General features: G+C 41.4%; 1 protein-coding gene across 6 annotated transcripts in view; it reads right to left on the bottom strand.

Annotated features, from left to right (window-relative positions):
- Positions 1 to 4,107: 4,107 nt before the first annotated feature.
- The window catches only part of LOC129857816 (transcription elongation factor A protein 3-like), a 33,330-nt gene continuing 19,979 nt past the window's right edge, over positions 4,108 to 17,458 (bottom strand). For 3 of the 6 annotated variants that reach the window (XM_055926420.1, XM_055926421.1, XM_055926423.1), the window contains 12 exons: positions 17,375 to 17,443; positions 15,781 to 15,837; positions 15,331 to 15,441; positions 13,194 to 13,262; positions 10,500 to 10,562; positions 10,265 to 10,339; positions 9,991 to 10,151; positions 9,714 to 9,769; positions 9,358 to 9,513; positions 7,823 to 7,969; positions 7,502 to 7,573; positions 4,108 to 7,374 (listed from right to left, as the gene is read on the bottom strand). In XM_055926420.1, coding sequence (XP_055782395.1) covers positions 7,366 to 7,374; positions 7,502 to 7,573; positions 7,823 to 7,969; positions 9,358 to 9,513; positions 9,714 to 9,769; positions 9,991 to 10,151; positions 10,265 to 10,339; positions 10,500 to 10,562; positions 13,194 to 13,262; positions 15,331 to 15,441; positions 15,781 to 15,837; positions 17,375 to 17,443 — 1,045 coding nt within the window. In that variant the 3' untranslated portion in view covers positions 4,108 to 7,365. The remainder of the gene's footprint in view (positions 7,375 to 7,501; positions 7,574 to 7,822; positions 7,970 to 9,357; positions 9,514 to 9,713; positions 9,770 to 9,990; positions 10,152 to 10,264; positions 10,340 to 10,499; positions 10,563 to 13,193; positions 13,263 to 15,330; positions 15,442 to 15,780; positions 15,838 to 17,374; positions 17,444 to 17,458) is intronic. The other 3 variants (XM_055926422.1, XM_055926425.1, XM_055926424.1) reach the window with 2 other exon arrangements.

Below are 17,458 nucleotides of genomic sequence, written 5' to 3'. Positions count from 1 at the left end.
AGTGCTGTACAGAAACCCAGCCTAAAACCCCAAACAGCAAGCAATGCAGGTGTAGAAGCACGGTAGCTAGGAAAAACTCCCTAGAAAGGCCAAAACCTAGGAAGAAACCTAGAGAGGAACCAGGCTATGAGGGGTGGCCAGTCCTCTTCTGGCTGTGCCGGGTGGAGATTATAACAGAACATGGCCAAGATGTTCAAATGTTCATAAATGACCAGCATGGTCAAATAATAATCACAGTAGTTGTAGTCATTGAAGAACAAATTCTTATTTGACATATTTTACTTTGTCAGCTCAGGGATTTGATCTTGCAACCTTTTGGTTACTAGTCCAAAACGCTAACCCCTAGGCTACCTGCCACCCATATTTAGCTTTCATATTCTAATTCCACTGATTTCAAAACTTGATCCTCCAGAAAGTGGAGAACAACACTTATGCAGCTTCACTACACAATACATTGTAAAAAAAGCCGTGTTCGACAGGATTACCAACACAGTCTGACGAGCTCAAATAGCCAGAAGACTTCTATATGGCAGACCAATCTGAACTCATCTCTCGGCATGTCCAGCCCACTCATTATCTCAGCCAATCATGGCTAGGGGGAAGGTTGCTCGCTTTTTCTGTGGCTTAAACAACAAAGCTCTTAATTTAACAATTTTATTCGTATTACTGATGGCATATTTGTTATTAAGGCACATGAAAGTTCACGTTTGAGAAGGCATTTCTGCCAAATAAAACGCATTTTGATTTAAAAAATGGGACTTGCGACATATGCCTGGGTTCATGAATCAGGTCACATGCTCTCAATGCAATTTGATAGGAGTGACGTCAAATCCAAAGTGGCTTCCCTTGATACTTTTTTGGTGAGCCAGGATCATTCGCTGTTGAGCACACTCAGTTTAGCTCAATGCTGATTGGCAATTATTTTATACTTTTTTTTATCAAGGGAGGCCAAATGCTTGCTGACTTCCTTTGCTTTCAATGCTACACGCGGCAACAATGTCATACTCTTTTGGACCAGACAGCATCAGATAGATGGCCTACACATACAGAGACAGAGGGGCACCGTTTTACTCGAATGCTTTCTCCTGTGAGATACAGTACATTCAGCCTCTTGTGAATTGAAGGAAAATTATGAAACACAGAGACGAAAGATATTAGTTTTTTTCTCTGTAAATGTTTTGTGGAAGCCTGGCTTCCCTTGGCATCCATGAATACACACCACTGAGGCTATGTGAGAGATTATAGACCTGCAGTCAGTGTCCAGATTTCAGTTTCCATTTAACACATCGGAACAGCAGGCTACAGTTCCCATGACGTGCCATCGGTCTATTTGAAGTCCCCATCTTGTGACTGTCAAATTTGTATAGCGCCTCACAATCATCACACATAACACTGCTATCTGTCTTTTACCACTTCACCAAATCTTTCCAAAACATTACTTTTCTGGCCCTCGTTTTATTTTCCACTCTCTGTATACACCCTGTATTACATGCCTGTATTTTGTTTGCCCACACTAGAGTTGAGCTTACCCCTCTATTCTGCCCTCAGTGATGTCCAGTCCCTAATACACACTCATCGACTTGGTTAGTTCCCACACAGACACTGTTAAAACACAACTGAGACTTTTGCGTTAATCATGCATTGATGTAATTTGGAAAGAATTTGAGCTACACGGATTTTAAATTGGGATTAAACCTTTAGACTTCATACTACTAATTCCATTTCCTGTCCTCTATAGATTGCGAGAGAGCAATTTGAGAAATTGAGAGTGAAAACTTGACAAAGACATGTAACTATTGTTGGTGGACAATTTGATGCTTTCAAATACATGTTTCTTAGCTTATGGTTCTATATTTTTTTATTCATTTTTATTTGTGGCAATGATATTCTGCTCGACCAAAGTCACACTTGCAAGCCCTCAAGTTTGGCCTGTCCGCTCGCGGGACACATCCTCTGCTCTCCGCAAAATTTCTGTGCTCCCGACTGGTCTGTATTCTGTCGGCTTTCATCCTCTGCTCTCTCGACTCAAGTGTTTGCTCAATAGCACCATCTCGCTCACAATAGACAGGCTGCTTTGAGGCTATACGTGTGATGTTTATAACTACAAGGGGCTGTAGAAAGAATCTATGAACAACATGATTTCTTATATTTGGTCTGTTGATATTTCATGTCTGTCTCCTAATCCTGTAATGTCCTGTCAGGCTACCTTCCAATGTCGTACTTAGAATGCATGACTTCATTCTTTTTTATTTATTTATTTTTTTATCCCATTTTCTCCCCAATTTTTCGTGGTATCCAATCGCTAGTAATTACTACCTTGTCTAATTGCTACAACTCCCGTACGGGCTCGGGAGAGACGAAGGTTGAAAGCCATGCGTCCTCCGAAGCACAACCCAACCAGCCGTACTGCTTCTTTAACACAGCGCGCCTCCAACCCGGAAGCCAGCCGCACCAATGTGTCGGAGGAAACACCGTGTACCTGGCCCCCTTGGTTGGCGCGCACTGCGCCCGGCCCGCCACAGGAGTCGCTGGAGCGCGATGAGACAAGGATATCCCTACCGGCCAAACCCTCCCTACCCCGGACGACGTTATGCCAATTGTGCGTCGCCCCACGGACCTCCCGGTCGCGGCCGGCTGCGACAGAGCCTGGGCGCGAACCCAGAGACTCTGGTGGCGCAGTTAGCACTGCGATGCAGTGCCCTAGACCACTGCGCCACCCGGGAGGCCCTTTCATTCTATGTAAATATTGAAACAGAGCCTCAGTGAATTTGAAAATATTGTTTTTCCTATTAATGATACGAGACATTACAAAGAGTCAATGATTTAAAAAGCCTAATTTCACATAGCTGGAAACGTGAAAAAGGCCAGATAAAAAGGGATGGATCAAAATGTACATAATGGGTACCTGGAGGAAAATGGGGAGGGTTTAGTAATTTTAAAAATTTCAGTCAATGGGAGGGTTTAGTATTTTTTAAATTATAGTCCAGGGGAGTGTCATGTAACTTGTAATACATGAATTTTCAATATTTCTCAGTGTTTAAGAATTAGTTGCTTATTAGGCTTTATATAGATGTGTGCCCGATGCCGCCCATTATCTCCGATTCTCAGCTTTGGTCAGCGATGCTATTTAGTATGGCTTCAATCAAATGACCCATAGCCTACAGGCTACAAAGTGCATGCTCGGAGAGGCACAAAGCAAAGTTATATTTCTAAGATTTCTGCTGGGATGGTGTAAATACAACTAGGCTGCATTACACACTGCAATGAATATTTCAACCCTGATTCCCAGCCTGCTCTGCTTTTGCTGATCAAAAACGTTGTATGCTGCCTAACCAATGGTTGTGCTGTGTAGACCTACGGCGGCAGTTCAGGAGGCGAGTCAAAGGTTCTATACATTTGTTCATTTTATTAGGCCTATTCCAAAAAATGCACGCAGACTAGCCTATAGCCTGTTCAGTTTGAGAAGGAGAGCGCAAAGAGAAGGAGGACCAGAGGTCAACTTTGCCAGCTTGCTACTAGTATAATTGATTTTATTAAAAACAATAGGTTTCTCACCCATGATGTATTTATCAGACATATTGACCTCACAATAAGCCAGATTCAAGTCATTTAAAATGTGGTGCTGAAATGGACAGCTCATGGTGCTGAAAGTAGGTCAATTCGAGTAAGCATAATTACTTTAAACCGTCTTCATTTTAATTAGACTTTACTAACAACAAAAGGGCTTTGTGTTGGAGCCTCCTCCTTCCTATTTAAGAAATAAGAGTTAGGCCTACTTGTTTGACAGATGAAATTAGGCTAGACTGCTATATCCATAGATTTGTCAGTCAATTCCTCTAGCCACCATGTACTCTTTAAATAGCTTACCTCAGTGCCAGTAAAGGGCTGTTAAGTTAAGACTAGAATTGAGGGGGTATGACAGAGTATAACATAGCCTTTCATTAAAGAAAATGGCATAAAGCACAGGCCTACTCTGTGTTTAACTTAAGATTTTGAAAATAAAACGGATCTGATTAAATAAAGTGATCTAAAACAACGCTTTTGTCAGCGATGCTTTGCTAGAAACAAGCTGTAAAATACACGAGAAAGAAGTGACTCCGATGCATGTGGGGATATCATTGTTTAGTTTATTTAACATTCAGAGGCTGATCTACAACCTTCTATAGCCCAGGAGACAACATTTACTTTGCTTGGGAAGTAATCTAATTCTGGCACTATCAATTGATTAAGCTATTCACTTTCTGTACAATAGAAGATGTTTAAACATAGGCAGCTTTTAGGGAAACACTTGTGACCTTCTCTCATTGGGTTGAGCCAAGGAAGAAGAGTAGCCAGCATGTAAAGCTTACATTTTTCTGCATTGGTAGGCCTACTTTGTCTGGGTTGGAAAGGTAGGCCTAACTTTTGAAAGTACCATCCTCAGATTCCAAAGGATATCTCAGATTTAATTATTATTGTTATTATTATATTCATTGCAAACAAGACACACTGATTTGGCATTGGAGAAATATGATAAGATGAACACATAGGCGTAGCTCGGTAATTTGTGTGGTATTAAAGATTCTGCTAATGTGTTAAATGTCTATAAAATGCATTTTTTTTGATAGATTCATGCAATGTTTTTACTATGAAGGAGATCTTTCCACCCCTACTCTTGTCCATGGTGGTCTGCGAACCCACAACCTGCAGCCCTGTGAGCTATCAAAATTCCTGCGATGCCATGGTTAAAGCACAAAGAAAAGTTTCTAAAACTGCATATCTAAAGCTCTGTTCTGTCCAAGAAGTGAGGGTAAACAGTAGACATGTTCTCTGCTATCCACTTTATACTTTAATTATTATTTTGGGTATAGGGGAGGGTCACTTGTTTGTTTTTTTAAGCGTTAAGTAAAATATATTTTGCTGAAGGGCTATCCATTTTCATTTCAGAGGTCCATTTCTCTCCATGTAACCCTCATTATACAGTACCAGTCAATAGTTTGGACATACCTACTGATTCAAGGATTTTTCTTTATTTTTTTTTTTACTATATTCTACATTGTAGAATAATAGTGAAGACATCAAAACTATGAAATAACACATATGGAATCATGTAGTAACCAAAAAAGTGTAAACAAATCAAAATATATTTTAGATTCCATAAAGTAGCCACTCTGCCTTGATGACCGCTTTGCACACTTGGCATTCTCTCAACCAGCTTCACATGGAATGCTTTTCCAACAGTCTTGAAGGAGTTCCCACATATGCTGAGCACTTGTTGGCTGCTTTTCCTTCACTCTGGTCCAACTCATCACAAACCATCTCAATTGGGTTGAGGTCGGGTGATTGTGGAGGCCAGGTCATCTGATGCAGCACTCAATCACTCTCCTTCTTGGTCAAATATCCCTTACACAACCTGAAGGTGTGTTGGATCATTGTCCTGTTGAAAAACAAGCGCAAACCAGATGGGATGGGGCATCACTGCAGAATGCTGTGGTAGCCATGCTGTTTAAGTGTGCCTTGAAATCTAAATAAATCTCAGACAGTGTCAGCAAAGCACCCCACACCATCCCACCTCCATGCTTCACAGTGGGAAACACACATGCAGAGATCATCCGTTCACCTACTCTGCGTCTGGAACCAAAAATCTCAAAAATTGATTCATCAGACCAAAAGACAGATTTCCACCAGTCTAATGTCTGTTTCTTGGCCCAAGCAAGTCTATTTTTATTGGTGTCCTTTAGTAGTCGTTTCTTTGCAGCAATTAGACCACGAAGGCCTGATTAATGCAGTCTCCTATGAACAGTTGATTGAGATGTGTCTGTTATTTGAACTCTGAAGCATTTATTTGGGCTGCAATCTGAGGTGCAGTTAACTCTAATGAACTTATCCTCTGCAGCAGAGGTAACTCTGGGGTCTTCCTTTCCTGTGGCGGTCCTCATGAGAGCCAGGTTCATCATAGCGCTTGATGGTTATTGTGACTGCACTTGAATAAACTTTCAAAGTTCTTGAAATTTCCGTATTGACTGACCTTCTTGTCACAACACAACTGATTGGCTCAAAGACATTAAGAAAGAAACAAATTAAACAAATTACCAAGGCACGGCTGTTAATTAAAATGCATTCCAGGTGACTACCTCATTAAGCTGGTTGAGAGAATGCCAAGTGTGCAAAGCTGTCATCAAGGCAAAGGGTGGCTACTAAATGTTTATATATTTTTTGGTTTACTACATGATTCCATATGTGGTATTTCATAGATTTGATGTCTTCACTATTATTCTACAATGTAGAAAATAGCAAACGTAAAGAAAAACCCTTGAATGAGTAGGTGTGTCCAAACTTTTGACTGGTACTGTAAATAACATTCACTCTCTAAATGATATGTCATTTGCAAGTGGGTGCTGTTACAGGATACATGTTTCTTCCTCGCCACTTAGTGGTACAGTATATTGACATTCCATTTCACCTGTTGTTCAAACACAATTTGACAATTACATAATTTGATAAATTAGCATAATTTCAATACTGTTTACTCATTCAATTATGCTTCAAAGCAATACATATGAAAATAACCAACTCCACTTATTCATAAATATTTATAGACATTTTAGCTGCTCTTTGAAATGTCAGAGCAAAACCCACAAATGACAAATTGTTTTTTGGTCTTTAACTTATCTAGAAAAATGAATTATATTATTCCCTGAAGCCCAAACTGAAGACCAAACGGTGACAATAAAACCTCAGAAGTTGGGGCTTGAGATATTAACAATAAATATGTCTTAATTGAAATGGGTTGCATGATAAGCTTTCATACTGTATTTCTGATTTGTTCTGTGGTCTTTGCAGATTTAAATAGAATATACCCCAAAAAATGAAGATGCATTTTTGTTGTCTGTGAAATTCATAAAAGGCATCTCCTCAGCACCATTGAATTACCTGTGTTCAACTAGGACAGATTAAATGACACAGCCATCAATCTGGAGACTCTCAACAAGTCTCTTACACAAATGTTTTCAACTCCCATTAATTTATAATTATTTTTTAAATGAAAACTTTATTTAACTAGGCAAGTCAGTTAAGAACAAATTCTTATTTACAATGACGGCCTAGCCCGGCCAAACCCAGATGACGCTGAGCCAATTGTGCGCCGCCCTATGGGACTCCCAATCACAGCCGGATGTGATACAGCCTGGAATTGAACCAGGAACTGTAGTGACGCCTCTTGCAATGAGATGCAGTGCCTTAGACCGCTGCGCCACTCGGGAGCCCATCTTAAAAAGTCCATTATAAATCGTAAATATTCATTTTTGTAAAATTACTCATTGCGAAACATTATAACCCTTCATAGAAAAATGTGGTCTGCAACATCGTCATTGGAGCTGGGCCACATCAGCAGAACTGGAATAGAAAACAAATTAATATTAGTAAATGTATAGATTATTTATGTCTGTGGACCATTGTTATGCCTCAGAGACACCACTGTATGTGCTGGGCTTTATCTGAATTGGTGAGGGAAATGTCTCACCTTCCAGCGGTTCCCGCACTCGTTACACAGAACAAAAGTAGTCATAGGCTCATCAGCGCTGCGGGTCTGCATCTACACACACACCCCAAGAAATACGAAGGCAGCTTTCATACAACAGCATAGGCTGTATCCACTGTATCTCACTGTGTAAAATGGAACTGGAACTGGTAGAGCGAACAAAATAAAACTCATATTGGGTCAGTATGTAGAGCATATGTATGTTTTCAGTGCAGTGAGCCGTGTGTATCTGTTTAAGTAAAATACAGTATATACTTGGTAATAAGCAGAATAGGGTGTGTATGCAGAGTATGGTATGTTTACCTGGTTGTAGGTGCAGTTCTTTTTGTTGCACTTGCTGCACTGAAACAGGTCAGAAATGGTACCGCTGGTTTTGGACAGCTGGTGTTCCCTAATGGCCTCCTTAGTCAGATTGTTCCTGAGCTGCTTCAGCTCATCACTAGCCATCTCCTAGATAGATCGATAGATAGATAGATAGATAGATAGATAGAGTTGAAGTCGGAAGTTTACATACACCTTAGCCAACTACATTTCAACTCAGTTTATCACAATTCCTGACATTTAATCCAAGTAAAAATTCCCTGTTTTAGGTCAGTTAGGATCACTACTTTATTTTAAGAATGTGAAATGTCAGAATAATAGTAGGGAGAATGATTTATTTAATATTTTATTTCTTTCATCACATTCTCAGTGGATCAGAAGTTTACATACACTCAATTAGTATTTGGTAGCATTGCCTTTAAATTGTTTAACTTGGGTCAAACGTTTCGGGTAGCCATCCACAAGCTTCCCACAATAAGTTGGGTGAATTTTGGCCCATTCCTCCTGACAGAGCTGGTGTAACTGAGTCAGGTTTGTAGGCCTCCTTGCTCGAACACACTTTTTCAGTTCTGCCCCCAACTTTCTATGGGATTGAGGTCAGGGCTTTGTGATGGCCACTCCAATACCTTGACTTTGTTGTCCTTAAGCCATTTTGCCACAACTTTGGAAGTATGCTTGGGGTCATTGTACATTTGGAAGACACATTTGCGACCAAGCTTTAACTTCCTGACCGATGTCTTGAGATGTTGCTTCAATATATCCACATAATTTTCTTCCCTCATGTAGCTACCTATTTTGTGAAGAGCACCAGTGCCTCCTGACTGCTGCGTGGTCCCATGGTGTTTATACTTGTGTACTATTGTTTGTACAGATGAACGTGGTACCTTCAGTCGTTTGGAAATTGCTCCCAAGGATGAACCAGACTTGTGGAGGTCTACAATTTTTTTCTGAGATCTTTGCTGATTTCTTTTGATTTTCCCATGATGTCAAGCAAAGAGGCACTGAGTTTGAAGGTAGGCCTTGATACATCCAGAAGTACACCTCCAATTGACTCAAATGATGTCAAATAGCCTATCAGAAGCTTCTAAAGCCATGACATCATTTTCTGGAATTTTCCAAGCTGTTTAAAGGCACAGTCAACTTAGTGTATGTAAACTTCTGACCCACTGGAATTGTGATACAGTGCATTATAAGTGAAATAATCTGTAAACAATTGTTGGAAAAATTACTTGTGTCATGCACAAAGTAGATGTCCTAACCGACTTGCCAAAACTATAGTTTATTAACAAGAAATTTGTGGAGTGGTTGAAAAACGAGTTAATGACTCCAACCTAAGTGTATGTAAACTTCCGACTTCAAATGTAGTTGGATAGACGAAATCTCTGAGGGAAATTTGTCTACGCTACTCAATATTTTGGTAGGTGCTTGACTTTCTTGACTCTCTTTGATACAACATCTTAGGAATATGTTAGAGGCAGGAGTGGGTCATGGGTTGATATGACAGAAGTTTACAGTACCTCAGCAGACATGATGGCGAAGCGTCTCAGCTCGATGCCTCCAGCCAGGACGTTCCTCCGCAGTCCAGGGTTTTTGGGGTCCTTCAGGTTGCTGATGCGGCTCCGCACCCTGTTTTTATACTTCATATCTGTGGATCCCATCTCTGTGTAAATATGTGCAGCGGAGGATAGTTAAGGAAGCGTTCATCACCGTCTGACTGATATATCTAACGGTGACAATAAAAGATCAAACAAATATAACATTTGTTATATTCAAAGCCAAGAGAGCAAATAGCAGTTCATCAACACACTGCAACCTGAAACCAACCCAAATTGGTAAAATACTTCAGAAACACATGCAGATTTAAAAGGATATGATCTTCAATCTCTGCTGCCATGGAGTCACAGTTTGTCCCAAATTCTTTGAAGTTGTCTGAGGAGATAAAACTGAGGATATTACGTTTCCTCCTTTTCATCTACAAAATCTATCAAGCTGTGTGTAATGTAACCATTAGTAATTTCCATACTGTACTGTATGTGTGAATGAATGTGCATTGAATGAGTCACTTAATGTGTAGATTGATCTCTTTTATCTCTGTGAGTGTCTGTACTTGTACTCCGAGTCATTCAGTTAGTGGCTGGTCTTTTCCCCACCATCTGTACGTAGAGCAGCAGCCAGCATCTCAATGCACTTGTCCCTGATGGTTTCTCCAGTGGCAAGGCAAGGGGACAGGGGAACCCCTGCTGAGCTGAAGGAGGGGGACATGGGACTGGTGGGGGTGGAGGGGATCTTTGGCATCTCTGGTTTCCCTCTCCTGGTCATCGTATACACAAGCCAGATAGCATATACGTTAATCAAGAGTTTAAAATCTGATCCATATTGATTTCAGTAGTACAGTAGATAGTATTTTCCAGTTAAAAAGGGTACCGTTCAATACTGTCCGTTGAGGACTTTCTCTGCAGAGGGCCATTGTGAGAGGACTTGGAGCCATGAAATTCTTTCCTGAAACAAACACAGAGACAGAAAAAGCAATGTAGTGAACTAACATCCTTATCTTAATGTGCTCCATTATGCAATAAATAAAAAGGCCTTAATGAAGCAGTAAAATAAATAAGGAATGGAAATTTGCTTTTCTATCTGCATAAGAAAGGGGCCCTCTTACGTCTCGCTAGAGAGCTTCTTAGCTGAGGGTGAGTTGCTAGTCTTGGAATCCACAGAGTCCCTCCTAAAGAGAGGTAGTAAATGAGGAATGATTTGAAAGTGAGAAAAGGGGGTTACTACCCACTGATTGATTCAATGTAATTTCAACAAATAAAATAAAAAATCCATGTGACAACTTTGTCAAGAATGTGGAAAAAGTACACTTTTTTTCATCCACATTTTAACTAAAATGCAATGACATGGCTCGCTTGCAGTGGTGTAAAGTACTTGAAGGAAAAGTCCACCCCAAAATGTGTCTTTTAGTATTTGTTTCATCAGCCCATTGTTGGTAGTCCCAAAATATTTTAATAGTCATAATATGACACAGAATGCATCATACAGGCAAGATTGGTTTCAGAATAGAGCAAATCAAGTTACAGAACTTTCAAAATGCAGAAATGCATTTTGCTTCATATGACGCAAGATTGCTGTATTTTGAAAGTTGCAAAACGCAGCATCATATGATGCAAAAACCATCATACAGGCTAGATTTCTTAGTCCATTGTTGATGTAGACCCAAAATAGTTTGTATGTCAGCAATCAAGATTTCAAGATGCCTGATTCTTGTATTTTTCAAGTTACGTATCTTGAAAACTTGATTGCTGACATACAAACTATTTTGGGTCTAGATCAACAATGGACTAAGAAATCTAGCCCATATGATGGTTTTTGCATCATATGATGCTGCTTTTTTCTAAATACAGCATTTTGAGTTTTTCTTTAAGTAAAAATACATACCGGTAAGTAGTTTTTTGGTGGTATTTATACTTTACTATTTATACACTGAACAAAAATATAAATGCAACATGCAACAATTCAAAATATTTTACTGAGTTACAGTTCATCTAAGGAAATATGTCAATTGAAATGAATAAATTAGGCCCTAATCTATGGATTTCACATGACTAGGAATACAGATACACTTCTGTTGGTCACCTATACCTTTAAAGAAATGTTGGAGAGTAGATCAGAAAACAATTCAGTATCTGGTGTGGCAATCATTTGCTTCATGCAGCGGGACACATCTCCTTCGCATAGAGTTGATTGTGGCCTGTGGAATGTTGTGTGGCCTGTGGAATGTTGTCCCACTCCTCTTCAATGGCTGTGTGAAGTTGCTGGATATTGGCGGGAAATGGAACCCGCTTTCGTACACATCGATCCAGAGCATCCCAAACATGCTCAAATGGGTGACATGTCTGGTGAGTATGTAGGCCAAGGCAGAACTGGGACATTTTCAGCTTCCAGGAATTGTGTACAGATCCTTGCAACATGGGGCCGTGCATTATCATGCTGAAACACGAGGTGATGGCGGCAGATGAATGGCACGACAATAGGGCTCAGAATCTCGTCACGGTCATTGATAAAATGCAATTGTGTCCGTTGTCCGTAGCTTGTGCCTGCCCATACCATAAACCCACCACCACCACGGGGCACTCTGTTCACAACGTTGACATCAGCAAACCGCTCACCCACACAATGCCATACACGCTGTCTGCCATCTGCCCGGTACAGTTGAAACAGTTGAAGTCGGTTACGTTGCCAAACTGCAGTCAGGTGAAGACCTTGGTGAGGACGACGAGCACGCAGATGAGCTTCCCAGAGAGTTTCTGTGCAGAAATTCTTCGGTTGTGCAAACCCACAGTTTAATCAGCTGTCCGGGTGGCTGGTCTCAGACAATCCTGCAGGTGAAGAAACCGGCCGTGGAGGTCTTGGGCTCACATGGTGAGACTTGGTCTGTAGTTGTGAGACTAGTTTGTTGTACTGCCAAATTCTCTAAAATGACTTGAGGTGGCTTATGGTAGAGAAATGAACATTCAATTATCTGGCAACAGCTCTGGTGGACATTCCTGCAGTCAGCATGCCAATTGCACGCTCCCTCAAAACTTCAGACATCTGTGGCATTGTGTTATGTGACAAAACTGCATATTTTAGAGTGGCCTTCTATTGTCCCCAGCACAAGGTGCACCTGTGTAATGATCATTACTTCTTGATATGCCACATGTCAAGAGGATGGATTATCTTGGCAAAGGAGAAATGCTCACTAACAGGAATGTAAACAAATTTGCGTACAGAATTTGAGGGAAATAAGCTTTTTGTGTATATGGAACATTTCTGGGATCTTTTATTTCAGCTCATGAAACATGGGGCCAACACTTTACATGTTGCTTTTAGATTTTTGTTAAGTATATTTTTGGCAACTTAATCCACTACATCCCTAAAGAAAATAAGCACTTAACATACATTTTCCCTAGTACCAAAAAGTACTTGCTCAGGCAGGACAGAATAATGGTCCAATTCACACACTTATAATGCGTTGTCCTCCCTACTGACTCTGATCTGGCGGACTAACTAAACACAAATACTGCATTTTGTAAATTATGTGAGTGTTGGAGTGTGCCCGTCTGTCTAAAAAAATCTACTAGCATTTACTTAAGTATGACAATTGAGTACTTTTCCCACCACTTTTCGCTTGTTATGTAGATTTCATCTTGATGTCACGTTATTTGGCTATTCAATCGAATATCAATTAAAACTAGATGCTGACGGATGTACTTCGCCCACTGGGTAGCTCATGGCAACGTATTATGGCATTTAGCAGTAATGACCAGAGAAGTGTCAGTCATAGTATTGAATCTGAATGAGAGCCAGTACCTACCTGTCTGATTTGGAGTCAGTCGAATGACGTTTCACAGAATGGCTGGGCTTGGAGTCAGTGGAGTCCTTTCTACAACAACGAGAGAGAGAGGAAAACATGTCACCTTGTGACACTGCTGTCTGTTCATCTGAGTGAGTGTTAGATATTGAGAGTGACGAGGTAAAGCTTTAAATTATATCCTGTTTTTACTTTCATTTGACCATTTTACTACTACTACTCCCAACTGATCAGCAACAGCAGTGGTAACTCCCAGGTACTGTTCTCTACTGTGAGCAAGCTCCTTAAACCTGTAAACAACTCTGCTACCTCAGCCTCCCCAGAACGGTGCAATCAATACCTTCGCTTCTTCCAAAGCAAAATGGAAACATCAATGACACCATCCTGTCCTCTCCAGCCACTGTAGTTGATCTACACAGTCCTACGCTCCCTGAGTCAAGGTTCTCCATGTTCACCAGTCACTGCAGCTGATGTAACCAAGCTGGTTAGAACAAAAAGGCTCATCACTTGCTCCCTTTACCATATTCCCACCTCATTTGTCAAGACCTAGTTACCTGCTCTGGAGCCTTTTTTCACAGACAATCATTAACAAGTCCCTCACCACTGGATGTGTCCCTCCACAGCTCAAACTCGCCACAGTCACAACAGTACTTAAAAAGCCTGGATCTGACCCTGACAACCTCCAGAACTACAGGCCTATCTCCAACCTGCCCTTCCTGAGTAAGCTCCTCAAACGTGCTATGTCTAGCCAACTCCAACAACATCTTGCCACTCACAACCTACTCGAGCCCTTCCAGTCTGGTTTCAGACACAGATACTGCCTTGGTAAGGGTCACCAATGACCTCCTCATGAATGCAGACTCTGGGGCTGCCAGCATCCTCATACTGCTGGACCTCAGTGCAGCATTTAACACAGTCAGCCATGCCATTCTGCTGGACCGCATGGAGAAGCTACTGAGCCTGTCAGACACTGTCCTGGACTGATTCAGGTCCTAAGATCACTGATCCGCCAGGGGGGGTCCCTGAAGGCTCGGTCCTAGGGCAACTACTGTTTTGGATCTACATGCTGCTACTGGGAAACATGGACTGGGCTTTAACTTTTATGCTGATGACACTCAGCTGTATATCTCCACAAACACTTCCAATGCCACTGCATTCCTCGTCAGTTGCCTGTAGCACATCAAAGTGTGGATGCACCGGAGTTTCCTGCAGTTAAACTGCAAAAATACAGAGGTCGTCCTGATTGGCACTCGCATCGTCGATTAAATAGGCAGCTACAGTCTCAATATTGATAGTGTCAAGGTCCTCCCCTCCAGTGAGGTTTGCAATCTGGATGTGATATTTGACAGTCAGCTCTCGTTTTAGGCCCACACCAGTGTTTCCAAAGTTACATTTTTCCATCTATGGAACCTTGCCAGGTTACGACCTATACTTTTACAGCCTCCAGCTGAGCAACTCATCCACACCTTTATCTTATCCCGTCTGGACTATTGTAATACCCTGTTTGTTGACAAATCTGACACGTGCCTAAGAAGGCTACAATATGTGTCCTCACCCACAACTCCCCCATGAGCACATCACTCCAGTGCTGTTCAACCTCCACTGGCTCCGCATACGCTCACACATTGACTTTAGAATCCACATCTACCAAGCTATCCACAACTCTGGACCCAACTATCGGTCTGACCTCACACTCCCTTCGCTCCTACAGGTCCATATCCCTTCAGCAGTCCCATAGCAGACAAAACAACTATGGGTGACAGGGTTTTCAGTGGCGCGGCTTCTCGGCTGTGGAACGCACTTCCAGCTTCCAGTCACTGTCAGGGCTGCAGCCTCTGGCCTTGCTTAGCTAAATAACTGAGCTGTTCACAAAAGCTTTCAATGACCTATGTTACTTCTGTTCACCGGATCGGACGACACCTGTATATAGCATTGATTGTTTTCTGCTTTTATTATAATACTTTTTTTCAGTGCCTTGGGTGTGTGAAAAGAGCTTAATAAATTCAAATATTTCTTTAATTATTTTCCTTCAAAGTTCACATCATACAGGTTTAAAAGTGAGGTCAACAAGTGTTTTTAGAGTGAAGTTCACTATATCCACCAATTAATGTGTACAGAATATGATCCTGCTTATGCAGACCTGTCTTTCTTGCCATCCAGACTTGGCCTTTTAGAACGTTTTGGATTGGAATCTGAGGAGTCCAGACTCTGCCTTTTAGCAGGTTTTGGTTTGGAATCTGACAAATCCTTTCTGAAACAGGAAACATTTGTATGCATGTAACATTTGCATGTATTGCAGCCATAGCTGATTGGCAAAAAGCACACAGCAGTCAGGGAGCAGGCATGCTTGATCAAACAGCCTCACCAGCAGAGGGCAGACTAGATGACAAGGTGGCGAAGCACTGACAAATATACAGATATTATTTCCCTAATGAAGACCTCTGCTCCAATGAAGGGGTTAACAAACAATTCTCTAATATCACAAAATACACAACCACAACTCATGTCAGTGGGATTCAATTTAAACAAGCACATAGGCCCACATGCAGTGTATAATTATGCATGCACCTGTGGACTATGGCTTGCCAACCTTTCTTTCTTGGCATCAACAGATGTTTTTTTGGGCACTTTGCTATCGGAGTCTTTTCTGCAAACGGAGAACGGTTAGCAGTGCTTTGCAACTGTTGTCATAATAATCTTAATCTAATTTAACAAAATTACATTATTATCATCATCCGCATTTACAGAATGTCATGATAAATACAGTGCCTTCGGAAAGTATTCAGACCCCTTGACTTTTTCCACATTTTGTTTTGTTACAGCCTTTCTCTAAAATGGATTAAATAAAACAATTTCCTCAGAAATCCACACAGAATACCCCATAATGGCAAAGCGAAAACAGGTTTGAGAAATGTTTGCAAACTTAAAAACAAAAATACCTTATTTACATAAGTATTCAGACCCTTTGCTATGAGACTCGAAATTGAGCTCAGGTGCATCCTGTTTCCATTGATCATCATTGAGATGTTTCTACAACTTGATTGGAGTCCACTTGTGGTAAATTCAATTGATTGGACATGATTTGGAAAGGCACACACCGGTCTATATAAGGTCCTGCAGTGGACCGTGCATGTCAAAGCAAAAAACAAGCCATGAGGTCAAAGGAATTGCCCGTAGAGCTCTGAGACAGGATTGTGTCGAGGCACAGATCTGGGGAAGGATACAAAAACATTTCTGCAGCATTGAAGGTCCCCAAGAACACAGTGGCCTCCATCATTCTTAAATGGAAGAAGTTTGGAACCACCAAGACTCTCCCAAGAGCTGGCCGCCTGGCCAAACTGAGCATTCGGGGTAGAAGGGCCTTGATCAGGGAGGTGACCAAGAACCCGATGTTCACTCTGACAGAGCTCACGTCTGGAGGACACCTGGCACCATCCAGCGGCAGGGACTGGGAGACTAGTCAGGATCGAGGTAAAGATGAACGAAGCAAAGTACAGAGAGATCCTTGATGAAAACCTGCTCCAGAGCGCTCAGGACCTCAGACTGGGGTGAAGGTTCACCTTCCATCAGGACAACGACCCTAAGCACAAAGCCAAGACAATGCAGGAGTGGCTTCGGGACAAGTCTCTGAATGTCCTTGAGTGGCCCAGTCAGAGCCCAGACTTGAACCCGATTGAACGTCTCTGGAGAGACCTGAAAATAGCTGTGCAGCAACGCTCCCCATCCAACCTGACAGAGTTTGAGGGGATCCGCAGAGAATACTGGGAGAAACTCCCCAAATACAGGTGTGCAAAGCTTGTAGCGTCATACCCAAAAAGACTCGAGGCTGTAATCCCTGCCAAAGGTGCTTCAACAAAGTACTGAGTTAAGGGTCTGAATTCTGATATATTTTTTTATTCTTAATAAATTAGCAAACATTTCTAAACTCGTTTTTGCTTCATCATTATGGGGTAGATTGATGAGAGAAAAAAACTATTTAATTGATTTAAAATAAGGCCGTAACCTAACAAAATGTGTAAAAGTCAAGGGGTCTGGACACTTTCCGAAGGCACTATATAACAGGAACAATTAACTGACTGTTGAGTACTATATTTATCATGATATTAGGAACATGTACTGAAAAGGCTAAACACAATTGAGCACACTCAACATGAATGAGGTAGTATAATTTACAGATCCCAGACCTATCTTTTTTCACATGGTCAGAGGACGTCACCTTCAGAGAAACGGGTTTGTAATCTGACGACTCTTCTCTGGGTAGCAAACAG

The sequence above is a fragment of the Salvelinus fontinalis genome, chromosome 6 (assembly GCF_029448725.1).
Source record: "Salvelinus fontinalis isolate EN_2023a chromosome 6, ASM2944872v1, whole genome shotgun sequence".
Lineage (NCBI taxonomy): Eukaryota > Metazoa > Chordata > Actinopteri > Salmoniformes > Salmonidae > Salvelinus > Salvelinus fontinalis.
The sequence above is the reverse complement of the archived record's forward strand: the minus strand, read 5'-3'. Positions and strand labels throughout refer to the sequence as shown.